Source organism: Nannospalax galili, unplaced genomic scaffold (assembly GCF_000622305.1).
Source record: "Nannospalax galili isolate Female #2095 unplaced genomic scaffold, S.galili_v1.0 scaffold471, whole genome shotgun sequence".
In the NCBI taxonomy this organism is placed as follows: Eukaryota; Metazoa; Chordata; class Mammalia; order Rodentia; family Spalacidae; genus Nannospalax; species Nannospalax galili.
This window is the reverse complement of record NW_008330333.1, coordinates 2,861,136-2,884,583: the sequence shown is the minus strand read 5'-3', so window position 1 is coordinate 2,884,583 and position 23,448 is coordinate 2,861,136. Positions and strand designations below refer to the sequence as shown.

At 50.2% G+C, this 23,448-nt stretch overlaps 4 protein-coding genes across 9 annotated transcripts in view; 3 read left to right on the top strand and 1 right to left on the bottom strand.

The window, feature by feature from the left end:
* The window catches only part of Glyr1 (glyoxylate reductase 1 homolog), a 41,951-nt gene extending 33,779 nt beyond the window's left edge, over window positions 1–8,172 (top strand). The window contains exons 12-16 of one of the 2 annotated variants that reach the window (XM_008846550.2): window positions 442–543; window positions 1,235–1,397; window positions 1,634–1,813; window positions 2,139–2,263; window positions 6,286–8,172. In XM_008846550.2, the coding sequence (XP_008844772.2) occupies window positions 442–543; window positions 1,235–1,397; window positions 1,634–1,813; window positions 2,139–2,263; window positions 6,286–6,360 (645 nt within the window). In that variant the 3' untranslated portion in view covers window positions 6,361–8,172. The remainder of the gene's footprint in view (window positions 1–441; window positions 544–1,234; window positions 1,398–1,633; window positions 1,814–2,138; window positions 2,264–6,285) is intronic. The other variant, XM_008846555.3, reaches the window with a different exon arrangement.
* Window positions 8,173–8,429: 257 nt separating this feature from the next.
* Window positions 8,430–13,697, top strand: Rogdi (rogdi atypical leucine zipper). Its single transcript, XM_008846541.3, has 11 exons — window positions 8,430–8,607; window positions 8,677–8,748; window positions 9,528–9,610; window positions 9,762–9,816; window positions 10,404–10,484; window positions 11,313–11,408; window positions 11,948–12,046; window positions 12,338–12,451; window positions 12,540–12,589; window positions 12,699–12,825; window positions 13,168–13,697. The coding sequence occupies exons 1-11, from the start codon at window positions 8,563–8,565 to the stop codon at window positions 13,207–13,209; spliced, it is 864 nt and encodes a 287-aa protein (XP_008844763.1). The 5' UTR covers window positions 8,430–8,562; the 3' UTR covers window positions 13,210–13,697.
* Window positions 13,698–14,356: 659 nt separating this feature from the next.
* On the bottom strand, window positions 14,357–18,029 carry Smim22 (small integral membrane protein 22). Of its 4 annotated transcripts, none has more exons than XM_017801227.2 (5): window positions 17,994–18,029; window positions 15,198–15,368; window positions 14,780–14,924; window positions 14,598–14,689; window positions 14,357–14,457 (listed from the first exon to the last, which is right to left on the bottom strand). In XM_017801227.2, exons 3-5 carry the CDS (start codon window positions 14,907–14,909, stop codon window positions 14,416–14,418), a joined length of 264 nt encoding a protein of 87 aa, XP_017656716.1. In that variant the 5' UTR covers window positions 14,910–14,924; window positions 15,198–15,368; window positions 17,994–18,029; the 3' UTR covers window positions 14,357–14,415. The 4 variants fall into 4 exon arrangements, with proteins under 4 accessions (XP_017656716.1, XP_029425447.1, XP_008844749.2 ...); XM_029569587.1 differs by having other exon boundaries at window positions 15,220–15,368; window positions 17,994–18,008; XM_008846527.3 differs by lacking the exon at window positions 17,994–18,029 and having other exon boundaries at window positions 15,220–15,379.
* Window positions 18,030–19,586: 1,557 nt separating this feature from the next.
* Window positions 19,587–23,448, top strand: part of Septin12 (septin 12) — a 12,922-nt gene continuing 9,060 nt past the window's right edge. For both annotated transcript variants that reach the window (XM_029569584.1, XM_008846503.3), the window contains exons 1-6: window positions 19,587–19,767; window positions 20,671–20,796; window positions 20,863–20,944; window positions 22,626–22,763; window positions 22,906–23,023; window positions 23,113–23,208. In XM_029569584.1, coding sequence (XP_029425444.1) covers window positions 19,608–19,767; window positions 20,671–20,796; window positions 20,863–20,944; window positions 22,626–22,763; window positions 22,906–23,023; window positions 23,113–23,208 — 720 coding nt within the window. In that variant the 5' untranslated portion in view covers window positions 19,587–19,607. The remainder of the gene's footprint in view (window positions 19,768–20,670; window positions 20,797–20,862; window positions 20,945–22,625; window positions 22,764–22,905; window positions 23,024–23,112; window positions 23,209–23,448) is intronic.

Below are 23,448 nucleotides of genomic sequence, written 5' to 3'. Positions count from 1 at the left end.
GTCCCTGGGGATCCGTCAGCCTCTTCAGTCCTCCACAGGCATTGCATGACACGGGTGCACTTACCTACATGCAGGCGATAAATGCATACACATTAAAATTAAAAAAATAGGCCAGGCGTGGTGGCGCACACCTTTAATCCCAGCACTTGGGAGGCAGAGGCAGGCAGATCTCTGTGCATTCAAGGCCAGCCTGGTCTACATAGTGAGTTCCAGGACAGCTGGGGCTACAAGGGAGACCCTGACTCAAAAAGACCAAAAAAATAAATAAAGGGCCACAGTGTAGCATTACTTTTCTGTCCCTTAAATATTTAGTGGCTCTTTCCTTTTCAGCCTTAATACTTAATTCCTGATCACAAAATGAGCCAAAAAAGCAACAGGGACTCAGGAACTCCTGAGTGGTTAGCTGCAAGCCTGGGCTTTTGTTTCTCCATGTCCCCACAGCTGGTACTGGGCCCAAGTGGTGTACTACAAGGAATCCGCCCCGGGAAGTGCTATGTGGACATGTCAACGGTGGATGCAGACACAGTCACTGAGCTGGCCCAGGTAGCAGCTTTATCCAGGCTTGCTCTGGATCATCTTTTCAGTGGGAGCCCAAGACTCAGACTAACCACATAAGTATGAGCAGTTTGGTTACTTTAGTGCCAAAGACAGAGTGGATACCGGGAGCCTTGGGACTAGCCTCTTGACTGTTCTACTTCACAGCCTCAGCTGGTTGGAATGACCATAGAAGGTTACCGTAGGCTAGTAGACAGGCAGTACCATGCTGACAACCCAGTGAGACACCTCCAGAATGCCTCTGTGGCCCTTTTGGTTTAAGCTACTATCTGCAGTTGAGTCTGGCACAATGTCCCTCCTCCCAGTCTTCTGGGCCCACTTGTGCTTTGAGGGTGACTGGGTCAGGGATGGGCAGGGTCCACAGGGCAGGACTTCAGTCCAGCCATCAACATAGCCATGTTTACCCCCAGTCTCTGAAAAATCCAGAATACTGGGAACCAAGATGCAGACCCCAGCTCCCTTCTTACTGTCTGTGACTCATTTCTGTTTAAAGGATGGCCTGTCTGACTCATCATAGCAGTAGGCTTTGGTACATGTGTCAGCTTGGGACCTCAGTTTAGATAGTTGCATGCTAACACACCCTATGATAAGATTCCATGATCCCTAAGGATGTTCCTTCTTCCCTACCTGGAGAGGCAGTGAGAGGCAAGGGCCCCAGAAGCTGTGACTTTCCTTACAGGTGATTGTATCCAGAGGGGGGCGCTTTCTGGAAGCCCCAGTCTCAGGGAATCAGCAATTGTCCAATGACGGGATGTTGGTGATCTTGGCAGCAGGAGACAGGGGTTTATATGAGGACTGCAGCAGCTGTTTCCAGGCAATGGGAAAGACCTCCTTCTTTCTAGGTAATATACTGCCCTCCTGTCTGGCCATATCAGGCCTGGAGGCTGGGAGCCCACACTGGTGAACTGGGGACAGCATCCATCCTCACTTGGCCTCTTACCAGGTATAGTTAGTGCCTGGAAGAAAGAAGAATCATTCCTGTCTAGGGTATATGAAAGAGGCTCCCAGGGTACATGGGTAGGGAAGGCAGAGAGGCCCTGCCTGTGAGATTCTTGGGAATCATCTTTGTCCTGGGCAGGTGAAGTTGGCAATGCAGCCAAGATGATGCTGATTGTGAACATGGTCCAAGGAAGCTTCATGGCCACCATCGCTGAGGGCCTGACACTGGCCCAGGTGACAGGCCAGTCACAGCAGACACTCTTGGACATCCTCAATCAGGGACAGTTGGCCAGCATCTTCCTGGACCAGAAGTGCCAAAGTAAGTAACCTTTGGCCTCTCACGTTTTTGTTTTAATTAGAGCTAGGGAGCTGAGTCAGACTGTCCCAGAAGAGTCCTTCTTTCATGGTTCATTGGGTTGAAAGATTTCCCTTCCTAGTCAATCCTTGCCCAAGTCAGAGGAGGCCCAAGAGACACAGTGGGTAGGATTGGGGGCCCAGACTCAGGATTCAGCCTCTTGAGGGATGAGGCATAAGTGTTTCCACAAGGCTATACCCTGTGGAAATGCTGGAAGTGAACGTGACACTGTGCAAGAGGCTTTCATAGAGGAATCTTGGAGTCCTGATGAGTGCCTTCCCCTCCTCAGATATTCTGCAAGGAAACTTTAAACCTGACTTCTACCTGAAATACATTCAGAAGGATCTCCGCCTGGCCATTGCACTGGGCGATGCTGTCAACCACCCAACTCCCATGGCAGCTGCAGCCAATGAGGTAACTTGACAGTGACTGCCCCAGGCCCTAGAGCCTTCCAATTCTTATTTATTAATTGTCCTTCTACTTGCTTAGCTTATTTTTTTCATTGCCATTTTTTTCTTCCATTTTATTTTACTTTATTTTATTGAGACAGGGTCTTACTGTGTAGCCCAGGCTGACCTTGAACTTCCAGTCACTCTTGCCTCAGCCTACTGAGTGTTCAGATTACAAGTACGCACTCCCACACCTGGCTCGTATTTTTTCATATTTTATTTTCACTATATTTGGCCAAGAAAGAAGAACATACATGTGTCAAATTGCACTATTCTGTTGTTTTCCTGACACAGTCTGGTTTCTGTCTTTAAGATCTAAATCATTTTTGCTATCTAATCCCTGAAGGGAGACACAAGGCCTCAGTTCTAGACCTTCTTCATTATGACATGAACATGGAAGCTGTCAATTTCCTTCTGAGCCACAATAATTTATTTCCATGTGCTTTCCTCTTTATCTGTAGATTATTCTAAAGTTTTAGAGGTGTGGTGGTGTACAATTGTAGCCCCAGGTATTCAGGAGACTGAAGCAGAAGAAGTCAAGGCCAGCCTGTACAACTTAGTAAGACCTTGTCTCAAAATAAAGTTTAAAAATTGGGGAAAAGCCAGGCATAGAAGCAGGTAGATCTCTGAGATTGAGAATTTGTATTCTGCAGTGACTACAGGTATTCAACAAGATGGTTAACTGTTCAAAATACCATATTTCAACTGTGACTCTGGAATTTCTGTTACCCTTCTCAGATAAGGTTTCGTTTTGTACCTCAGGCTCTTTTGAATCTCATTAGGTAGCCCAGGCTGGTCTCAGACTCACAGTCCTCCTGCCTCAGTCCCCCCACCCCCATACCTGAGATTACAGGTATGCTCCACCACACATTATAGAATCCTGCAGTGTACACGCAGTCCATGGCCAGGACCTACATTTTTCCTCCTTCCTCACAGTATCTACTGTTCAGTTGCAGTGCTTGTTCTATTTGTATCTTTTCACATAATGTATTGACCTCACACTTGTTTTTTTAAGAAGTTTGTTTTTTGGAAAAAGTTACTTGTTGTCTTAGCTGCTGTCTTATTTCTGTACTTAAGTACCTTCTAGCTTCTGCCTCCCCTCCAGTGAGTATGAGTGTTTTAACGTGTTATGTGTGTGCCTGGTGCTTGTGGAGGCCAGAAGGCATTGAATCCCCCTGGAATTCAAAGGTGGTTGTTAGCTGCCATGTGGATGCTGAGAACCAAAAACGTCCTCTGCAAGACCAGCTAGTGCTCTTAACCATTGAGCCATCTCTCTAGTCCCTAACTGGAACTTCTTTTAGTTCCCATTTAATTTGTAACCATGGACTCTCAGTAGTGGAATCTCTTTTGTATTTTACAACTTTTCCATAAAGCTCATCCTAGATGTGGTTCCAAAGTGTTCTTTGACTGCATGTGATACACACGTCTTTATCCCAGCACTAAGAGACAGAGGTAGACAGAACTCTGAGATCAAGGCCAGCCTGGCCTATAGAGCAAGTTTCAGGCCAGCTCAAAAATAAAATGTTCTTTGTAGTTTTAGTTCTTTTCACAGCAGAGTCTCTACTTTCAGGCCCCTGGATCTAGTGAATTCACACTCTACACAATGCAGGCCCTGAGGGCAGACTCTCAATGTTGACCATTCCTGGAACAGTTGCTTCTAAATTGAAGTGTGATTGGATTTGGAGCTATCTTTTTATCATTTAGTTTCTGTTAGTCCCTGTCTTCATCTGTTTCTTCTTTCTTGACTTCTGTACGGTTATCTGTGTTAGAATCTTTTGTTTTTAGCAATGTTTCCTCTTATTGAGCGCTAGAGTAGATACCCTTACCCTTCTCAGAATTCATCTTGTGCCCATTTTCGTAAAATAGAAACCCAATCACATAGATTCCTTTGCCACTCACTGGTCCTTAACAAGAGATTTCTTTTCTTTTCTTTTGTCTTTTTGAGACAGGGTCTCCCTGTAGCCCCAGCTGACCTGGAACTCACTATGTAGACCAAGCAGGCCTCAAACTCACAGAGATCGGCCTGCCTCTGCCTCCCGAGTGCTGGGACTAAAGGCGTGCGCCACCACGCCTGGCAACAAGAGTTTCTTACCTCATTCCTCTAAATAACTGTTTCCACTTTTCTCTGTTTCTTCTTTAAAAAAATGGGTTTCTGGGCCTATGAGTGGTGGTATACAGCTTCAATCCCAGCACTCGGAAGGCAGAGGCAAGTGAATCTCAGTCATGGTCAGCCTGGTCTACAGGAGAGGTTCCAGGCCAGCCAGGGCTACAGGAAGACCCTGTCTCAAAAAACAAACAACAAAAAAAAAAAAAACTGGATTTTTCTACAGTATTGTTTCCTTTCAGCTGAGAAGACCTCTTTTTTTTAATATTTTATTTATTATTTTTATATCTTTATGTGTATGCATGTATTGCCTACATGTAGGTAAATGCATCCGTGTCATGCAGTGCCCAAGGAGGACAGAAGAGGCTGTCAGATCCCGTGGAACTGGAGTTACGGACAGTTCTTAGCTGTCTTGGGAGTGCTGGGATTCAAACCCAGGTGGAAGACCTTCTTTAAAAATTTCTTAAATCACAGTCCTGCCAGTGATGATGTTCTTGGTTTTTGTTCTAGAAATGTCTTCACATAGCCTTCATTCTGTGTTGACAGCTATACCAGACCTATATGGTAACTCTGCCTGGATTGTGCAGCCTCCCTTCAGAGCTGGCTGTCCTATTTATTGCCTGTCACACAATAGCTTTCTTTTCAAACTGGCATGTACTCCCTAGTATCTTAGTTCACTGGGAATGTGTTGGTGTGCAGCCAGCGCCACACCCCCAGTGGGACTTATATTTTGATGGAAGGGAGCATAAAATAAGCATGAAGCTTTTAAACAAAGATTTTAGCATGTGACTGGAGAGATTGCTCATCAGTTAAGCACACTGACTGCTCTTGCAGAGGACCTGGATTCGTCCCAGCACCCATATGACAGCTAACATCTTTAACTCCATTTTCAAGGGATCCAGTGTCCTTTTCTGACCTCCGTAGGCATTGCATGACACAGGTGTACTTACATGCAGAAAAAAATACTCATACACATAAATAATTTTTTTAAAATTTTATCATGTAAGAAATAAAGCCAGGGTGGTAGACCACGCCTTTCATCCCAGCACTCAGGAAGCAGATTCAGGTGGATCTCTATGAGTTCAAAGCCAACCTGGTCTACATAGTGAATTCCATACTGACCAGGGCTGAGACCCTATCTCAAAAAAAAAGAAAAAGAAGAAAAAGGAAAAATGAATAATCTGAATATGGTAGCCTACACTCTAATCTCAGCTCTCAAAAAATGAAGGCAAGAGTATCAGAAGTTCAAGATCATTCTCAGCTGCCATCTTCAGTTCAAGGCCAACCTGGGATATAGCTAAATTAAACATTTAATACTGGGCTTTTAATCTCAGCACTCAGTGGCTCAAGAGTATGAGGTCAGCCTGGGTTACATAAGAAAACCCTGCCTAAAAAACAGAAAGCAGCAGAGGTGGCAGGTAAAGCAGAGGGCACAGCTGCTGTTTTGAGGAAGACTCGAAAGGGCCTTTGAAATACTGGCTGGGAGTTGCCAGCCATTTTGCAGATTCTATGCAGAGGGACTAGCAGGGCACAGTAGCCCCAAGGATAAGAAGACATTTTTGAAGAGTCATCCACAGCAAGGACCACCACCATGACTCCTAACAACATCACCAAGCATCTAACATTCTTGAGTGCACGCAGCCCTCTCAATAAACCATGGGGATCAGGACCGTTCCTTCTGTAGATCAAGCTGTGGCACAAGTCCGCAGAAGCTATGGCATTTACCCCACATCAAGCCAAGATTCATACCCAGACAGCCCAGGCTCCACAACCTGCCTACCAAGAGAGCCTCATCTAAACTGCCTCCAAGAATCAGGGCTGGGTCTCCACACAGCAGTTCTGCAACTGGAGACTGATCCCTACCTCTTTTTCCGCCCCCCCAGGTGTACAAAAGAGCCAAGGCACTGGACCAGTCTGACAATGATATGTCTGCCGTGTACCGAGCCTACATACACTAAGCCTCACCACCGTCCACCCCTCCTATCTTCTCTTTGGCCCCTCTTCCCAATGTGGGGTTAGGGAGCTGGGACTTAGCTCTGGACCAGTCTCCTGTCTCCATTTCCTTTTATACAAACTTTGAGACTTGCATCAGTACAGCACACAGCAGCACTCTCCCTCCCTGAGGTCCTGGGCAGGGAGTGAGGGCCTTAACAGGTGGCTATCTAGAAGCTCTTGAGCTGGGCATTGGCCCTGGAGGAGCAGGAGGCTGTGTACTTTTTGTGTTTCTCTCGTATTGTTTCTCTCTCTCTCTCTCTCTCTCTCTCTCTCTCTCTCCCCCCCTCTCTCCCCCCTCTCTTTCCTCTCTCCCTCTCCCTCCCCCGCCCTCTCACCCCAGGATAGAAGCTGCCCAGAAACTGCTGCCTGGCTTTTCTTTCAAGCTTGTCCTGTCCTGGCCTCATTCTGGCCAAGAAACTATCAAGGAACTACAGGAACTAGAATTGGTGGGGAACACTGGAAGCTTTCCCTCTGCTTCCCCAGGGCAGGCGCTGGCCAGGGGTCCAAGGCCCCCCACAGGATCCCTGGAAGAAGAGGCCCTGGGCCAGTGTGAACCAGCAGACTCCCTACAGAGGGCCTCCAGCCAAGGTGGATTTTCCTATAGAGACTACCAATGAGCAGTAGCTCTCAGAATGCTTTTGTGAACCTGAGAGAGACCAGCATGGCCGCACAAACCACCTCTGCATGGGGAGCAGAATTTGCAGACTCATTGCTGTTGGTTCTGGGAAGCCTATACCTCCCAGGTGGGGAGCCAGCTCCTCCCAGGCAATTTTGGTGTTTGGATTTGCATTCCAGCCCTTGGAAAGGGGTCCTGAGGGCACTGGGAGCAGTGGAGAATGGAAGTTGCTCCTTCCTGTTTCCGTTATGACAGCCTTCAGCTGGACCAACTGTTCAGCTTGCTCTACACAGGGCCCCTGCATGTCCCACTTCTCACTCCCTGCCCCATTCCTCCCATGGAATTAGTATTTCTGTTCCACCCCATCTAACCCAGCCTGACCAGAACGAATGATGAGCATTTTGGAGGCTCAGCTCTTGAGTGTCTTCACTAGCTGCTCTTGCCAGTATCACAGTTCTGGGTCTGTGTGGAGGGAAGAGAACTGGGCCTGCTCCAACCTAATTTCCCCTCAGAGGTGGAGCCAGGCATCCACAGCAGGCCTTGTGGAGACGACCAGAGGGACTTAGACTGTCACATGAGCCTTGTCATGGGTTGGGAATTCCAAAGACACGGTTTGCAAGGCAGCATTTGCAGTGAAGTACATGGCTGTGTATACATAGGGAACCACACTGGGGCAGGCTCCCTTGCCCTCCTATTCACAACTCTTCCTGGGATAGGGAATGCCCATGGGGGTTCAGTGCAACTGCTGGTTTCAAACTAGGATGCTGAACATTTCTGTCCGGACACAAGCCTGTCCTGGGAGGGTGGGGGGAGGATGCTTTAAGGAAACTGGTTAGTTAATGTTGTCTTAATATTGTTGACAATTCTGTAAAGTTCCTTTTTATGACTTTCTGTTTAAGCTATTTCATCTTTATTTTGAAATCCTTCCCTTTTAAGGAGAAAATGTGACACTTGTGAAAATGCTTATAAGAAAGCCCCTCCCCCTTTCCTTTAAATGACAAATCTAGGTGATTAAGGTTGTGAATTTTTATTTTTGCTTTGTTTTTAATGAACATATGTCTTTCAGAATAGGATTGTGTGATGTTTAAATGACAAAAACATGATTTTGTGCAATTAACAAAGCTACTGCAAGAAAAATAAAACATTTCTTGGTACCACAGCTGTGCCCTGTGAGCCCAAGCGCCTGGGGACCTGGGGCGGGAGCTTGATGGCATCCCCTTTACCTCTTTGGGATGCTGGTGCAGCGCCCGGGCTGGGCGGGCTCCGCCTCACCGAGTGGTGCGGGTCCCCACTGTGAAGAAAGGCTCTGTCGGCCAATCAGTAAGTAAAAAGGGCGGGGCTAAAGAGCTGTGGTCAGGGCGGTGCTGGGCGGGCAAAGCTGGCGAAATCCGCCCAGACCTGAGCCCTCGCGGGCCGCGGGAGCTACTGACGGCATGGGGGCGGGGCTTGCGCCCGGTTCACCAATCCGCACGGTGCGGAGGAGAAGGGGCGGGCGCGGCTCACGCACTGCGGACCCGAGACCGAGTCGGAGACGCGCAGGGCCGCGACGATGGCGACAGCGATGGCTGCGAGTGCGGCGGAACGGGCTGTACTGGTGAGGCGGGTGGTGGAGCGGGCCGGGCCTGGCTGGACCGGGCCGGGCCTGACAGTGGTCTGTCCGCAGGAGGAGGAGTTCCGCTGGCTGCTGCACGCCGAGGTGCACGCTGTGCTGAGACAGCTGCAGGACATCCTCAAGGTAACGCGCCCGGGCCGGCCCCTCCACACCCACTCCCTTCCACCGATCACGCGGTGTTCAGACGGGCTGTCCGCATCAGAGTCCAGTCCTGGACGCAGGCAAAGCCGCGCATAATTACGCAAGCAGCTGTGTGAGTGTAGCCATTCCCTCTGACCAGCCTTGGGGATAGCCCGGGGGCGGGGGGGGCGGCTAGAGGAGGAGGACTAACAAACAGGTGGGTGGGTGGGTGGCAAAAGCCTGTAATCCCAGCGCTCAGGGAGGCTGAGGCAGAATTATGAATTTGAGGCCAGCCATGGACTACATATGAGACTCTTCTAACAAAAAAAGTAACACCTGATATTCAGAGAGCTGATCTCAGTCAAGTTACTCGACTTTCTGAGCCTGTTTAACCGTAACCGGCCTCGTATCTGTGGTGAAGATTAGTAAGCCACTTGCCCACAAGATGCAAAGCACAGGCCCTAGAATGGCCTAGGAATGCAGGTTACTATGACTACTGTGTGGTTTCTCCCCTCTGCTCTAACACCCCCATTCAACTGGGTGCTGTGCCTCTCCCATATTCCCACCTGGCTGCCCACAGTAGGTACTTGGGATTGTGGAATGAAGAGATCTGGGTTCACAGGGTCCTAGAAGTGTAGGTAGGGCTAAGTCAAAGGAACCAGGTGAGGCTTGACTGCTTTATTCCTTTCCTAGCTGGTGGAAGGGTGTGGGTAGCTAGAGGCCTGGAATGAAGCACTGGCCCAACTGAGGTGACTTGTGTGGCGCCACCCTATCTCCTGTAGGAGGCCTCTCTCCGATTCACTCTCCCAGGCTCAGGCACAGAAGGACCTGCCAAGCAAGAGAACTTCATCCTGGGCAGCTGTAGGTGAGCTGGGCCTGGGCAGAAACCCTGGAAGGGGTATACTCCTTGGGTACCTTGGGGAGGAGATGCCCATGGTTCCATCCTGGAACAGCAGAGGCAGCCTGCTGGAGTGGGGGACCTTAGCAGGCACCCCTCTGATTCCCATTTGTTATAGCACAGACCAGGTGAAGGGTGTGCTGACTCTACAAGGGGATGCCCTCAGCCAGGCGGTGAGTCCCCAATACCCTACCCTCAAAAGTCCTGTGTATGACAGAGGTGGTGGCAGCTGCTTGTTTGTCTCAGCCTGTCACCAGCTGTATGACTCTGGGCAGGACATTTGGCTGGTCTGGGCCTCAGTTTCCTTGTATGTCAGTAACATGACAGGCAACCTTGACACCACCTCATGGGATGGGTGTATAGATTCAGATTCAGTGAGGGCCAGGAGGAGGGTGGGTTTATACTTGGCCCAGCCTGGCATCTCTGGACTTGGTGACGTTCGAGCATTAGCAGGCTAGCCCCAGATCAAAGTTAACTCAGCAGCATCTGATCTATGCCTGGCCCTATGCTAGGCAGGCCCCAAAGCATAGTGGAACAGTCCCTCTCCTCCATAGCTTCAGCATAGCTTCAGTCTTTGGAATTTACACGCGCACACACACACACACACACACACACACACACACACGCCCTTCCTCATTCTCAGCTTCTTTTCTTTGACCTCCCTGTTGACTAACTCCTCCCCTCCAAAACAATGACCAAAGTGTTTGGGGCCAGGAAGGCCAGGTGTCTCTCTGCCCACTTATCACCTCTGGCCTGTCAGGATGTGAACCTGAAGATGCCACGGAACAACCAGCTACTGCACTTTGCCTTCCGGGAGGACAAGCAGTGGAAGCTGCAGCAGGTGAGGGACCATCTGCCAGGCTTGAGCCCCTGAGGCAGGCCTGGGCAGAGGCTTCCCCAGGGCCGGCTGCCTTGGAGAGGTCTGACACTAGGGACTTGTGGCCACAGCAAACCTCGGAGGCCATTTCCTAGCAGCAGTGCTGGGGTAGTTAGTGCCTTGGGGCCTAAGAGCCTGTTCCATGTTGGGGGATGGAGAACTTGTCTTGCCTTGAGCCTCTGGCTATGTGAGGACAGCTGACATCCCCCCACACACACCATTGATGGTCCCTTACTCTACAGGGGCTTCCCATAGGCCTGGGATCAAGTCCAAGCCTCCTGCCTCTCTGTAGGCCATTATAGGCAGATGGGCATGCATAAACACAGACATACATATGCATACCCAATCTGAAGCCTGTCAGCACCCCAGGGCCTTTACCTGTGCTTGCCACCCTCCCTTGTGGCCTTTCTGAGCTAGTTGTCACTAGGGCCTCATTCCACATCCAGGGCAGCTCAACTCCTGTTCTTCCTCCTCATGTTTGTTTTCCCCTTTGAGTCCTGCAGACTTGTTACTTTGTAGGGGTACTAGGGAGATGTCTATCTGACCTTTGGGCCAAGATCCAGCCTGCTTTGACTCTGAACATTATATAAGGCCTGGCTTTCCAGGTTCAGAGACTGCAGTTCAGGAAGATGGTGTGGCCACAGGTGGTGACAGCTTCCCCTGGGAGGTCAGCCCCTGAAGTGAGGGGTGTATGGGCTGGAGTCAGACTGACACCCTAGAGATGTGGCTGCTCTGAAGCTGATAGACTTCAGCCTCGTGACCACATGGAGGGGGTGGGGGCACTGTTCCCAGATCCAGGATGCCAGGAACCACGTGAGCCAAGCTATTTACCTCCTCGCCAACCGGGATGAGAGCTACCAGTTCAAGACAGGAGCTGAGGTGCTCAAGGTAAGCTCTCCCTGTCCCAGCCTGCCCCTAGGCTTCACTGAAAACGGACCCTTCCCCTGTCAATGTTCACAGGTCTGGCCATATAATAGTGGCTCACCACCTGGGACCCAGCATTAGGCCTGGTTCCAGTCCTGGGCCTATATTGTGGGCTGTGCAACCTTAAGTCTATTCTTAGCTACTCTGCACCTTCAATTCCTTACCTGTCTAAAGGGGATGAGCTATAGTGACTCTTAACTATGGTAATATAGGTAAAGTAGCCCCCAAGATCTAGCTGCTAATGGTCATTGCTGTGGTGGTAGTACAAGCCTGTGTTAATCAAAAAGCAAGGCCACATGGTGTGTGAGGATGGCTGACTCAGACACTAAGGACTCCAGCTTTAGCTCTGTCCGACTTCCCCATGCAGTAGACCTCTGAATGTCAAACACCCACCCCTGCTGGGATTGTAAGATTCAGTCCTGGTTGCTCACTGATGCTAGGGGATACAAGGTGAGGCACCTGGGCTACTGTCTGAGTAGCAGTGATAACCTGCTCCTCCCCAGCTCATGGATGCCGTGATGCTGCAGCTGACCAGAGCCCGGAACCGACTTACCACCCCAGCCACCCTTACCCTGCCCGAGATTGCAGCCAGTGGCCTCACGGTCAGTGCCTCAGACAGCCCTTTCCCTGAGAGAGAAGTCCCACTGAAGGGTCCAGCCAATGGGAATTATGTACCTAGGCAGTTTTCTAGGTTGGGGTTCTTAGTCTCCATCCTCCCCGCCCCACCCCCCATATCCCCTCAATATGTTAACCCACCTCTGGGCTAGCCACACAGGAAGATTTAGGGGACACATGGGGGAGTCTCTGGTGCCCCAGTCTATGAAATAGCAGCTGGGGTAGGCCTGGGACCCCTGCCTGGGGTGGGAGGGCCTCATCCCTCTTGCTTTCCCCAGCGGATGTTTGCGCCCACTCTACCCTCCGACCTTCTGGTCAATGTCTACATCAACCTCAATAAGCTGTGCCTCACTGTGTACCAGCTGCACACCTTGCAGCCCACCTCAACCAAGGTGAAGCTTTCCCCACCCCTCATGCCCTGCACCAGCCCTTCCAAGGACCCTCTACCTCAGCCTCATGGATTCTGCTGCTTCTACCTAGAACTTCCGCCCAGCTGGAGGCGCAGTGCTCCACAGCCCTGGGGCCATGTTGTAAGTATGCAGTGGTGGGGTCCTGGAGTCTGTCCCCTCTACTACCTCTGCATTTTGGGGGTTGGGCCCAGACCTGGACCTCAGGGACCCATCTCTCATCCTCTCCCAGTGAGTGGGGTTCACAGCGCCTAGAGGTGAGCCACGTGCACAAGGTGGAGTGTGTGATCCCCTGGCTCAATGATGCTCTGGTGTACTTCACCGTCTCCCTTCAGCTCTGCCAGCAGCTCAAGGATAAGGTGTGTGCAGGGGATGCAGGGCAAAGGAGGAGGATCATTCAAGGGTCCCTTGTCACATCTCCTAATAAGTACCCCCAAATAATAAAGTTCATTGTACACATACACACCAGCTGGGAACAATGCTCCCCAGACAAACTGCCCTTTTGTAACTGACATGTCACCTGGGTCGTAGAGAGTGCAGCACCCCACTGTTCATACCTATAGCACCTCCCAGGTCACACCCTTGCACTTGATGACACCCCTGTGGCCACTGGCTATGCCTTTAGCACCTGCTAGCCACAGCCCTGTACCTACTGGCCTTGCTACTGCATCTGCTGCTGACCACACCTCCTCCCTCTGCAGATCTCCGTGTTTTCCAGCTACTGGAGCTACAGACCCTTCTAAGCATGCTCCAGAATCCCTCCTGAGGGCAGCCCTGGGCCTTGGCATCTCCCTTCCCTGCACTTACTCCTCATAGTGTCTGTCACAGCCACGCACCCTGAGTTATGTCTCCTTCCTCCCCACCCTATGACACATTTGCACTGCTGGGAGTCAACACTAGAGACCCCTGGAGGAAGGGGCACTGGCTTGGTGTTTTGATGGGGCAGTCCAGGAGGTGGGCTGAGGCATGGCTATGCTTCTTGTCCTGCCCTCCTGGACACCATGGGAACCTTTGGACTCAGGATGGGACCAGACCCAGGACTCTCCTCCCTCCCCAGGGGTCACTCAGCTCCCATTAGAAGGTGAGAGGTGACATTGAGCTGTGAGTTGCTGGGAAGAGGGACCTAGGCAGGGGGGAAACAGCCCCATGAATAAGCTATACTACTGGAACTGTTTGTTCTGTGACCTCAGCCGAGTCCTCTGAAAAATAAAGATTAGATTTCACCCGGAGTCTATCCTCTGTCTGTCTCTCTGTCTGAGTAGGGACCAGGCTGTAGGGCCTGATGATCAGTGGCCTTCTGTTTCTAGGTTCTGATTTCCCCCACTTAATACCGTGCACAAACCCCTTTCTGTGTTTGAGATGGGGTCTGGCTGTTGTCTTGGCTGGCCTGGAACTCACAGTTTTCCTGTCTCAGCCTCTTGAGTGCTGAGATCACAGCCTGTACCAACTTATTCACACAGAACACACCTTAGAGAAGGAACCCCTGACTGCAGAGTGGCCCTGTGGAATGATGTCACAAGTCAGTCTGGGAACCAGGTGTGGTGGCACAGGCAAGGCAGGCAGATCTCTGAGTTGGAAACCAGCCGACATAGGGAGTTCCAGGCCAACCAGGGCTACATAGTGAGAGCCTGTCTCAAAAAAAAAAAAAAAAAAAAAAAAAAAAAAAAAAAATTTAAGTCAGTCTGGGGCTAGGCGCACGCCTTTAATTCCAGCACTTGGACAGCAGAGGCAGGCAGATCTTTGTGAGTTCAAGGCCAGCTGGGGCTACAGAAAGACCCTGTTTCAAAAAGAGGAAAAAGAAAAGTCAATCTGGGAGCCACATGGTCATCCCTCTGATTCTCCACACTACCTACCATTTTTCAGTATTCCAAACAACACAGTGCAGACTCAGACTTTGGCAAACAAGCTTTGTTACTATCACCAGCCAGGACCCATGCCAAGGACTATGGTTAAGGTTCCAGGGCCAAGTTATCCACACCCTTGAGCTTTTCCTGCAAGAAAGAGAGGGGTCCTGTGGGTGTCGCCCCAAAGCTGTGCCTGGACCCTCTACAGAGGACTGTCTCTGCTTATTCTAATGTAGGTAAGAGGCTACTGCAGGCTCCCCTTCCCAAGTTCACCTTCCCAGGCTCACCTTCCCAGGGCTCACCTTCCTGGGCTTAGGGGAGGAGGAGCAGCAACAGCAGCAGTGAGCTATAACCATCAGTAGCAACACAACCACAGTGCCTGGGGACAGAACAGACAGGTATCCAGATGTGGCCCCAGCCCTACAGCCTGGGAGGGGCCTGTGGGTCTGGGGGCAGCAGCCATACTCACCAGCGAAGATGAGGAAGATCACAAAGGCAGCGGTGTCCCATTCAGACTGGAACAGCTGGCGGCTCTTAAGCCTCCCCAGCACTTCCTCTGCAGTGGCCTCCAGCTCCTGTCTCAAGTCTTCAGCAGACATCTCCACAGGAGCCACCTGCCCCAGCCCCACAAAGAACCACCTCAGTCCAAGCCTCTCAGGCCACCCACAGCTTGGCCCTGCCATGAGATGACCCCTGACCCCTTCTGTCTTCTTCCCCCTGAACCTTCCAGCCTTTCCTCCCTCCACTCCAGACCCAGGACCCCTCCTCTCCTCTCTCCACCACAATGCCCCAGGGCCCTGCATGTCCCTCCTTCCCTGACCCTTAGCCTTCTGGACCCCACACTGACCCTGACCTAGGCTGTCTCAGCCTACCCACCACCCCCTTACCCTCTCTCTCTAGCAGGGCTACCTTCAATCTCACGTGCTTCCAGTGGCCTCCTATCCCCCAGCTAGACAGGTCTCAGGGTCCTGGGAACTCAGACTGCTTCCTGCTTCCGGATCCACACCACCTGCAACTTTAGCAACCGGCCCCGCCCTCTCCAGGCACAACTGTGGCTCCTGGAACAGGCAAACGCCAGGGGCCAGCTGACTCCAGAGGCCCAGAGAGAAAACCCACAGGCTGTCAGTTTCCCTATACTCAAGATCTTTTCCACCTTTTTTCAGTATTGCAAACAAGCAGCCTGGGGAAGATGCCAGTGGAACCTAGCCATTGTTGACCTCGTGCAGAAAAAAAATAAAGTGAGAGAGGAGAGAGAGAGATAGAGAGAGAGCATGGGGTGGATAGCAAGAGGAAGTGTTCTGTCCACTCTGCCCTGGGCAGCTATGGATGTGCCTGGTGTAACATGAGTCTCTTTAGGCTGGCCTGAACTCGCTATGTAGCCAAGAATGAGGCCATTTTTTCCTATTATCTCTCAGACCCAGGACCTGGGTCCTTTGACCTTGGGAGCTCTGACTTTCCTCAGTGGAAGCAGTTCTCACTACCTTACCCCCATGCCCACCCCCACCCAGTCTTCTTGGCCCCCAAGGGGCCAGGCACCACACTCAGCCTAGTCATACAGACAGACACAATTTTTTGTTCTTGTGGCTTTCATGGTTTAGCAGAGGGGGAAAAAATCATCCAATGTTAAGCACCTCACCTAACGCACCATACACCTTACTTGGTTTGTTCATGGAATGATCCTAAAAGGAAAACTCTCTTCCCATTTTTCTATGTGAGAAAACTGAGGGCTGGGAATATAGCTCAGTTGATAAGAGTGCCTAGCATATTCAAGGCTCAGGATTTGATCTCCAGCACCACTTGAACTGGGCCTGTAATCCCACTACTTGGGAGGTAGAAAGGAAGTTCAGGGACGGCCTGGCCCCCTCACAGAGAACACCTGTTGACCCCTGGTATGGATAGAACTTAGAGCTTGCCAAATCAATGCCAGGACCAAGTGAGAGTCAGACAAAAGAAGCCTAAAGTCAGAGAAACTATAGGGAGGGATGAGGACTAGAAGAGAAAACCCTGGGCTTAGTGTGTAGCTCAGGGGTAGAACACTTGCCTAGCATGTGTGAGGCCATGAGGTCTATTCTCAGCACTACCAAAAATAAATTCTGAGATGGCCTCAATTTAATTACAAAGGCCCAAGTTTGGAAATTTTTTTTTAACATTTACTCTGTGTGTGTGTGTGTGTGTGTGTGTGTGTGCGCGCGCGCGCGCGCGCGTGTGCGTGCATGCAATACATGCCCACCGTGTGAGTGTAGAGGTCAGAGGACAACTCTCAGTTCTCTCCTTCCACCTTTATGTAACCTCAGGGGATTAAATTTAAATCATAAGAGTCTCCCTGTAGCCCCAGCTGACCTTTACCCCACTGAGCCATCTTGCTGACCTGGAAATATTAAATCCACCACCGCTATCCGGTCTTGTACTATTTGCTCTATGTGTTAACCTTGCTGGATGGTAACCCTCAGCAATCCACAAGCCATGGGTACTGCTTATGCAGGTACTCCTATCCTGAAGCCCCGCCCCTTCCCATCCCATTCCCACCCACAGTACTGCCTTCCATCCCTAATGTTTGTAAAGGTGCCCTCACTCTGGTCCAGGGGACATTTTCCAGCCACTCTTAACCCTGCTGTGTGAAGCTGCAGAATCTTTGTACAGGGATCTGGTCCTCTCTCTACTAGCATCTAGTACCAGCTCAACCAAAGCTTGTATGTCAGAAAGACCTGTCTCTTGAGTTTTGGCTAACAGCTATAGTGAAAGTTAAGGAAATGAAGCTAGGTGTGGTGGCACATACCTGTAATCCCAGATCAAAAGTTCAAGGTCGCTGAGTGTGGTGGTACATGCCTTTAATCCCAACACTCTGTAGGCAGAGGCAGGCAGATCTCTGTGATTCAGGCCAGCCTGGTCACATAGTGAATTTCAGGTCACTTGGGGCTACAGGGAGACCCTGTCTCAATAAGACCAAAAAAACAACAAAAGTTCAAGGTCATCCTTGGCTACATATGGAGATTGAGACCAGCCTGGGCTTTATGATGCCTTATCTCAAAAATAAAGTGTTAGGAAAATACATGATCCATCCAAGAAGGGCAAAGTGCCCAGAGTTTTTTATTTATTTATTTGTGTGTGTGTATGTGTGTGGACATGTTTATCTTTGTGCTGATGGGAGTGCATCTGTGGAGGGCAGAGGACATCAGACATCTTCCTCAATCATTTTCTACCTTGTTGTTGTCTGTGTTTTGAGACAGGTCTCCCTGTAGCCCCAACAGGCCTGGATTTCACTATGTAAACCAGGCTGGCCTCCATCCCACAGAGATGCACAGTAGCCTGCCTCTGCCTCCCCAGTGTTAGGATTAAGGTACCACCACATTCTCCTCAGAGCTGGGACTATAAGCATGAATCACCATGCCAGGCCTTTTACATGGGCAATGGGGATCTGAACTCAGGTCCTCATGCTTGTGTGGCAAGTACTTTACCACCTGAGCCATCCATTTCCCAAATTCTCTCTCTCTCTCTCTCTCTCTCTCTCTCTCTCTCTCTTTGGTCTTTTTTTAGACAGGGGTCTCCCTGTAGCCTCAGCTGGCCTGGAACTTGCTTGTAGAGTAGGCTGGACTTGGATTCACAGAGATTCCCCTGCATCTGTCTCCTGAGTGCTGGGATTAAAGGCATGTGCCACCACACCCAACCATGTTTGAAAGTTTTACCTGCATGTATATAAGTGCACCTCATGCTCGAAATCCTTCTGTCTCTTCCTCTGGAGTACTGGGATTACAGGTGTGCTCCATCATACACTTCTTGTCATCTAAAATACACTGGCAAGTACCACATTCCTATGAACAGGAAGAGAGGCAGGAGGGAGTGCCTGCTTACAGTCCCAGCTCTGCCACTTCCTCCTTCTATGACCTTGAACTTCATGCTTGATTGTCCCTTGTGTAACCTGGGAGTGTAAATCCCAGCTTCACAGGGCACAGATGACTCAGCATCCTAGGCTACTCCTAGGTGGTAGATACCTAGAGACGTTTGCTAGATCAGTCTCTTGGAGTTCCAGTTTAACACTGGTGGTACCTAGATGGGTGGAGTGAAGAAACCACATGGGAGAGTGTGGGTCTCCATTCAGTTTCTTGGACAGACGGCTAAGGGGCAAGGACTTTAAAGTGGAGGCCCTGGCTCTCGCATTTACCAGCAGGAAGCTGCCTGAGGACCTGGCGTTCCCACTTCTAGTGGGAGTCTTGTGTAATTAGGTCAAGGTCACTGCTGGGTGTTAGGTTACTCCTTGAGGTGCTCCAAATCCCTGGCCTTAGTCCTTCCTACCTAGGGGGGAAGGGGGGAGGTCACAGGAAGGAGGAAGGAAGCTGAGATTCTGTGGCTAACTGCCAGCCCTCCCCTCCCCCTCAGCACACACCCCAAGGCCTGCCAGCTGCTTCCACTGGGATTCATCCACCAGGTGCCACATGGGCTGGCTTCTCTTTCTCTGTCTGCTGTGACCTGCTGGTACCTGCCCTTCTCCCTCAGAGCCTATCTTCTCTGCCCACTGCAGCCTGGATTGATATTCCTCTCTCTCTCTCTCTCTTCTCTCTCCTCTCCTCCTCTCTCTCTCCTCTCCTCCTCTCTCCTCTCCTCCTCTCTCTCTCCTCTCCTCCTCCTCTCTCTCTCTCTCTCCCCCCCTCCCCCCTTCACCCCTTCACTTTAGATCTGCCTCTTCATCTCTTCCAACTCTGCTCTTTATCTCCCTCTACTCCCAAGCCCCTTCCCCATGTTCTCTGTTGGGACATAAACCAGTAACCCACTCACTTCCCCTTCCTGTGCTCTTTAAGAACTCCAGTCCAGCCACAAACATCCTCACCAAGGCCTTAATTGACCAGAGTCCCCTACCTGTGCTGAGGGTTGGAGAAGGGCAGATTTCTGAAACCGGAGTATCTCAAGATTGGAGTTTAGTATCCCTACCCTGAGACCATGGGGATTCAGGCCACTCAGGGGGCATGGTTCATGGCCAGGAACAGAACACTCAGTCAAGGATCAGAAATGAGAACTTCCAGCCAGACATGGTGGTGAACGCCTATAATCCCAGCACTTGGGAGACTGAGGCAAAAGGATTGCCACAAGCTCAAGACCGGGCTGGCCTGGGCTACATAGGGAGTTCTAGGCTGGCCTGAACGACAATGTAAAACCAAAGAAAGGGGGAGAAAAGGAGGAAGAGAGGGAGGGACAGAGGGAGGAAGGGAACAAGCAAGCTTATTTAGGGTGGCCTCTTTGAGCCCCAGCCCTAACTCTTCTCCTTGAAACCCTCTCAGCAACAGGCACCATTGTACCTTGGCCCCATGGATGAGAGACAGTCACCCTCCCCCTGCTCTTCAAGGCCATCAAGCCCCAGGACCCCGCCCTGTGAAATGCTTGGTTCTGTGGGTATTGAGGCTGTGCTGGACCAGCTGAGGATCAAAGCCATGAAGACCGGGTTTGAGTTCAACATCATGGTAGTAGGTGAGTGAGGGGCAGAGCCACAGGGGGAAGAATGAAAGAAGACTCTGTAGGCATGTCACCTCCTGGTCCTGGACTCAATTTTCTTGTCAAGGGAGCCTGACCAGCCACAGACGGGCTGAGATTAAACATACAGGATGTTGAGTCATTAGACACAAAATCACCCATAAATGGATCGCCCATGAGGTGTCCTTCCAGACCACTCCTGACCTTGATGCTGTACTGTTGATGCTAATGTGGTCGATGGATCAACAGGTAAAGGCACTTGCCACCAAGCCTGACATATCTGAGTTCCACGCCCAGAACCCACATAAAAGGAAAGAATCAATACCCCAAAGCTGTCCTCTGATACCCATGCATATACATGCACACACAAAATAAATAGAAATGTAAAAAATAAAGATAAGGGGCTGGGGAGAGGTGCAGCAGTTAAGAGCACTGGCTGCTATTGCAGAGGATCTAGGTTCAGTTCCCAGCTTCTAAATGGCAAACAACCCTCTGTAATTCCAGTTCCAGGGGATCTGACACCCTCTTTTGACCTTCACAGGCACTGCATGACACAGGTGCACTTACACACATGTAGGCAAAACACTTATACACATAAAATAAAAATAATTTTTAAAATAGGAGAAAAAAGTTTAAGAGTGAACTAGGGATATAATTCAGCTGATAGAATGCTCGCCTAGCATGCATGAAGCCCTGGGTTCAATCCCTAGCACTGCATAAATCAGGCAAACTGAAATACAAAGTTGACCTCTGACCTCCACATATACATGACTGCACATGTACCTTTCACACATGAACAGGCAGGTACACACACACATACACACACACACATACACACACACAGTATGAGAGATGTATTCTGGTACACATGCCATGGCCACTATGTTCTGTCTCTCCCAGGGCAGAGTGGGCTGGGCAAGTCCACCATGGTGAACACACTGTTCAAGTCCAAAGTGTGGCAGTCAAGCCTGCCCAGCCTGGAGCTGCCCATGCCACAGACCCTGGAGCTGCACTCCATGACCCACGGTGAGTGACCCCACCTCCCCCCACCAACCCCACTGGGGCCACACTGTCCCTCCTCTCTCCCTCCAGTTATTGAGGAGAAGGGCTTGAAGCTGAAGCTGACAGTGACAGACACACCCGGCTTTGGGGACCAGATCAACAATGACAAATGGTAGGTCCTGGGTTAGGTGGCTCCTCTCCTACAAACCCTGAGGGGAGGGGAACCCACCGTGAAAAAGCCTATCTGATGTATCGACCTCAGTTTTCTCATCTATACAATGGATATACACACCTCACTCTCCAAAGTTGAAGAGTGTTAGGTATATACAGCTTCCAGCTTGCAGTCTGGTACACACTAGGTGCTCACTAAATGCATCAGACGCCCATACTCCTGTAACCCCAGCACTCTGATGGCTGAGGCAGGAGGATCATGAATTCAAAGCCAGCCTGAGAAATTTATTGAGACTTTGTCTCAAAAAGTGAAAAAAGGGCTGAAGATACAGCAGCTCAGCATTAAAGTGCTTGCCTAGCATATGGGAGGTCCTGGGTTCAATCAATCAATCAATGGATCTGTTTGGACATTGAATTGCCAAGAGCTCAAAGTGAGAAGACCTCAGCAGAGAGTCAAGAAAATTAGGGGGCTGGTGATATGGCTTAGTTGGTAAAGTGCCTACCTTGAATCCAGTGTGATACCCAGAATACATAAAAAAGAAACAGGCACAGGGGTGCATGCTTCTAATCCCATTGCAAGGGAGGCAGGCAGAGGGATCCTGGTGATTTGATGGTCAGTCAGTTTAGCCAAATTCATGAGTCCCAAGCCAGTGAGAGACCTTGTCTCAAAATGCAAGGTGGAGAACAACTGAGGAAAAAACCCAAGGATGAGCTCTGGCCACCATATCCACAAGCACACACACAAACATGTATAAACACAGACACAAACATGTACATACACACACACACACACACACACACACACACATATATTTTGGGAATACTAAGGATTGAACCTAGAATGTGGTACATGCTAGACAAATAGTGGACAACATCCCTAGCTCTGTTTTTTACTTTTTAAATTATTATTATTATTATTATTATTATTATTATTATTATTATTATTTGTCTTTTAAAGACAGGGTCTCCCTGTAGCTCCAGCTGGCCTGAAACTCACTATGTAAACAGGTTGGCCTGAAACTCACAGAGATCCACCTACCTCTGCCTCCCGAGTGCTGGGACTATAGGCATGCACCACCACACCCAGCTTAAAATATTATTTTTATTTTATGTGTTTTGCCTACATGTATGAAAGTACACCACATGCATGCAGTGCCCATGGAGGACAGAAGAGGGCATCATATCCCCTGGAACTGTTGTTGCAAATGATTATTAGCTGCCATGTGAGTGCTAGGAACTGAACCTGGATCCTCCACAACAGTCAGTGCTCTTAACTGCTGACTCATCTCTCCAGCCCATTTTGGTTTTTTGTTTGTTTGTTGGTCTTATTTTATTTTTTGAGACAAGTTCTTCCAAAATTCCCAGTCTGGCTTTAAACTCACGATATTACCCAGGCTGACCTTGAACATGAAATCCTCCTAACTTGATTGCCTGCGCCATCAGGCCTAGCTAGTAGGTACCATTACTGAGTCCATTTTACAGACAGGGAAGTTTAGGCCTCAGGTAGAGAATGGGGATCTCTGTTACATGATACATGATACAGAGAGTGGGATAGGAGTGTAGGGTGACCAAGTGGTCCTAGCACATTTAGATCATGGATCCACCTGAAGGTAGACCACCCAGAAGCCAGGAGGCATAAGCCCCTGGGAGGGGGTAGCACTGAAGGGACATCTCTGCCTTAGCTGGGACCCAGTGCTGAGCTACATCAACCAACAGTATGAACAGTACCTGCAAGAGGAGCTTCTCATCACCCGCCAGCGTCACATCCCTGACACCCGCGTGCACTGCTGCGTGTACTTTGTGCCACCCACTGGCCACTGGTGAGGTGGCTACTCTGGCTGGGGGAGGGCCACATGAATGGGGAAGGAATGAGGAGGAGAGTCTTTGATGTGGGCTTTGGACTGGCTCTCCTTCCTCCCTCATCCACCACCATCACCATCATCATTATCCTGTCCTGGGCAGCCTACGGCCCTTGGACATTGAATTCCTGCAGCGGCTGTGCCGGACTGTGAACGTGGTACCGGTGATTGCCCGGGCTGACAGCCTGACCATTGAGGAGCGAAATGCCTTCAGGAGCAGGGTGATCTGGGTGCTCAAGGCGGGGCTGGGCTCAGCATGCAGACAGCAGGGTGGATGGTGGGCTGAGGTCACTTGTATTTGGTTCCCCAGATTCAAGAAAACCTGAAAACTTACTGCATTGATGTGTACCCACAAAAGTGTTTTGATGAGGACATCAATGATAGGCTCCTCAACAGCAAGATCCGGGTAAGACTCAGGGGGATGCAGAAAGCCAGTGGGAATGGGGCCAAGTCATCTTTCCACTCTTCTTTTCCACTGGAAAATTAATTTCTCTCTACAACTCTGAGAACTGCAAACATATGTTTAAAAATACAAATCTTCGGCTAGGCGTTGTGGCACAGGCCTTTAATCCCAGCACTTGGGAGGCAGAGGCAGGTGGATCTCTGTGAGTTCAAGGCCAGCCTGGTCTAAATAGTGAGTTCCAGG

Coding starts and splice junctions, on each gene's coding strand:
- Rogdi (XM_008846541.3), top strand. CDS start 8,563: ATGGCGACAGCGATGGCTGCGAGTGCGGCGGAACGGGCTGTACTG. Junction 8,608..8,676: donor CGGCGGAACGGGCTGTACTG/GTGAGGCGGGTG, acceptor GTCTGTCCGCAG/GAGGAGGAGTTCCGCTGGCT. Junction 11,409..11,947: donor CAGGAGCTGAGGTGCTCAAG/GTAAGCTCTCCC, acceptor GCTCCTCCCCAG/CTCATGGATGCCGTGATGCT.
- Smim22 (XM_017801227.2), bottom strand. CDS start 14,909: ATGTCTGCTGAAGACTTGAGACAGGAGCTGGAGGCCACTGCAGAGGAA. Junction 14,690..14,779: donor GATCTTCCTCATCTTCGCTG/GTGAGTATGGCT, acceptor TTCTGTCCCCAG/GCACTGTGGTTGTGTTGCTA. Junction 14,458..14,597: donor GGAAGGTGAGCCCTGGGAAG/GTGAGCCTGGGA, acceptor TCTTTCTTGCAG/GAAAAGCTCAAGGGTGTGGA.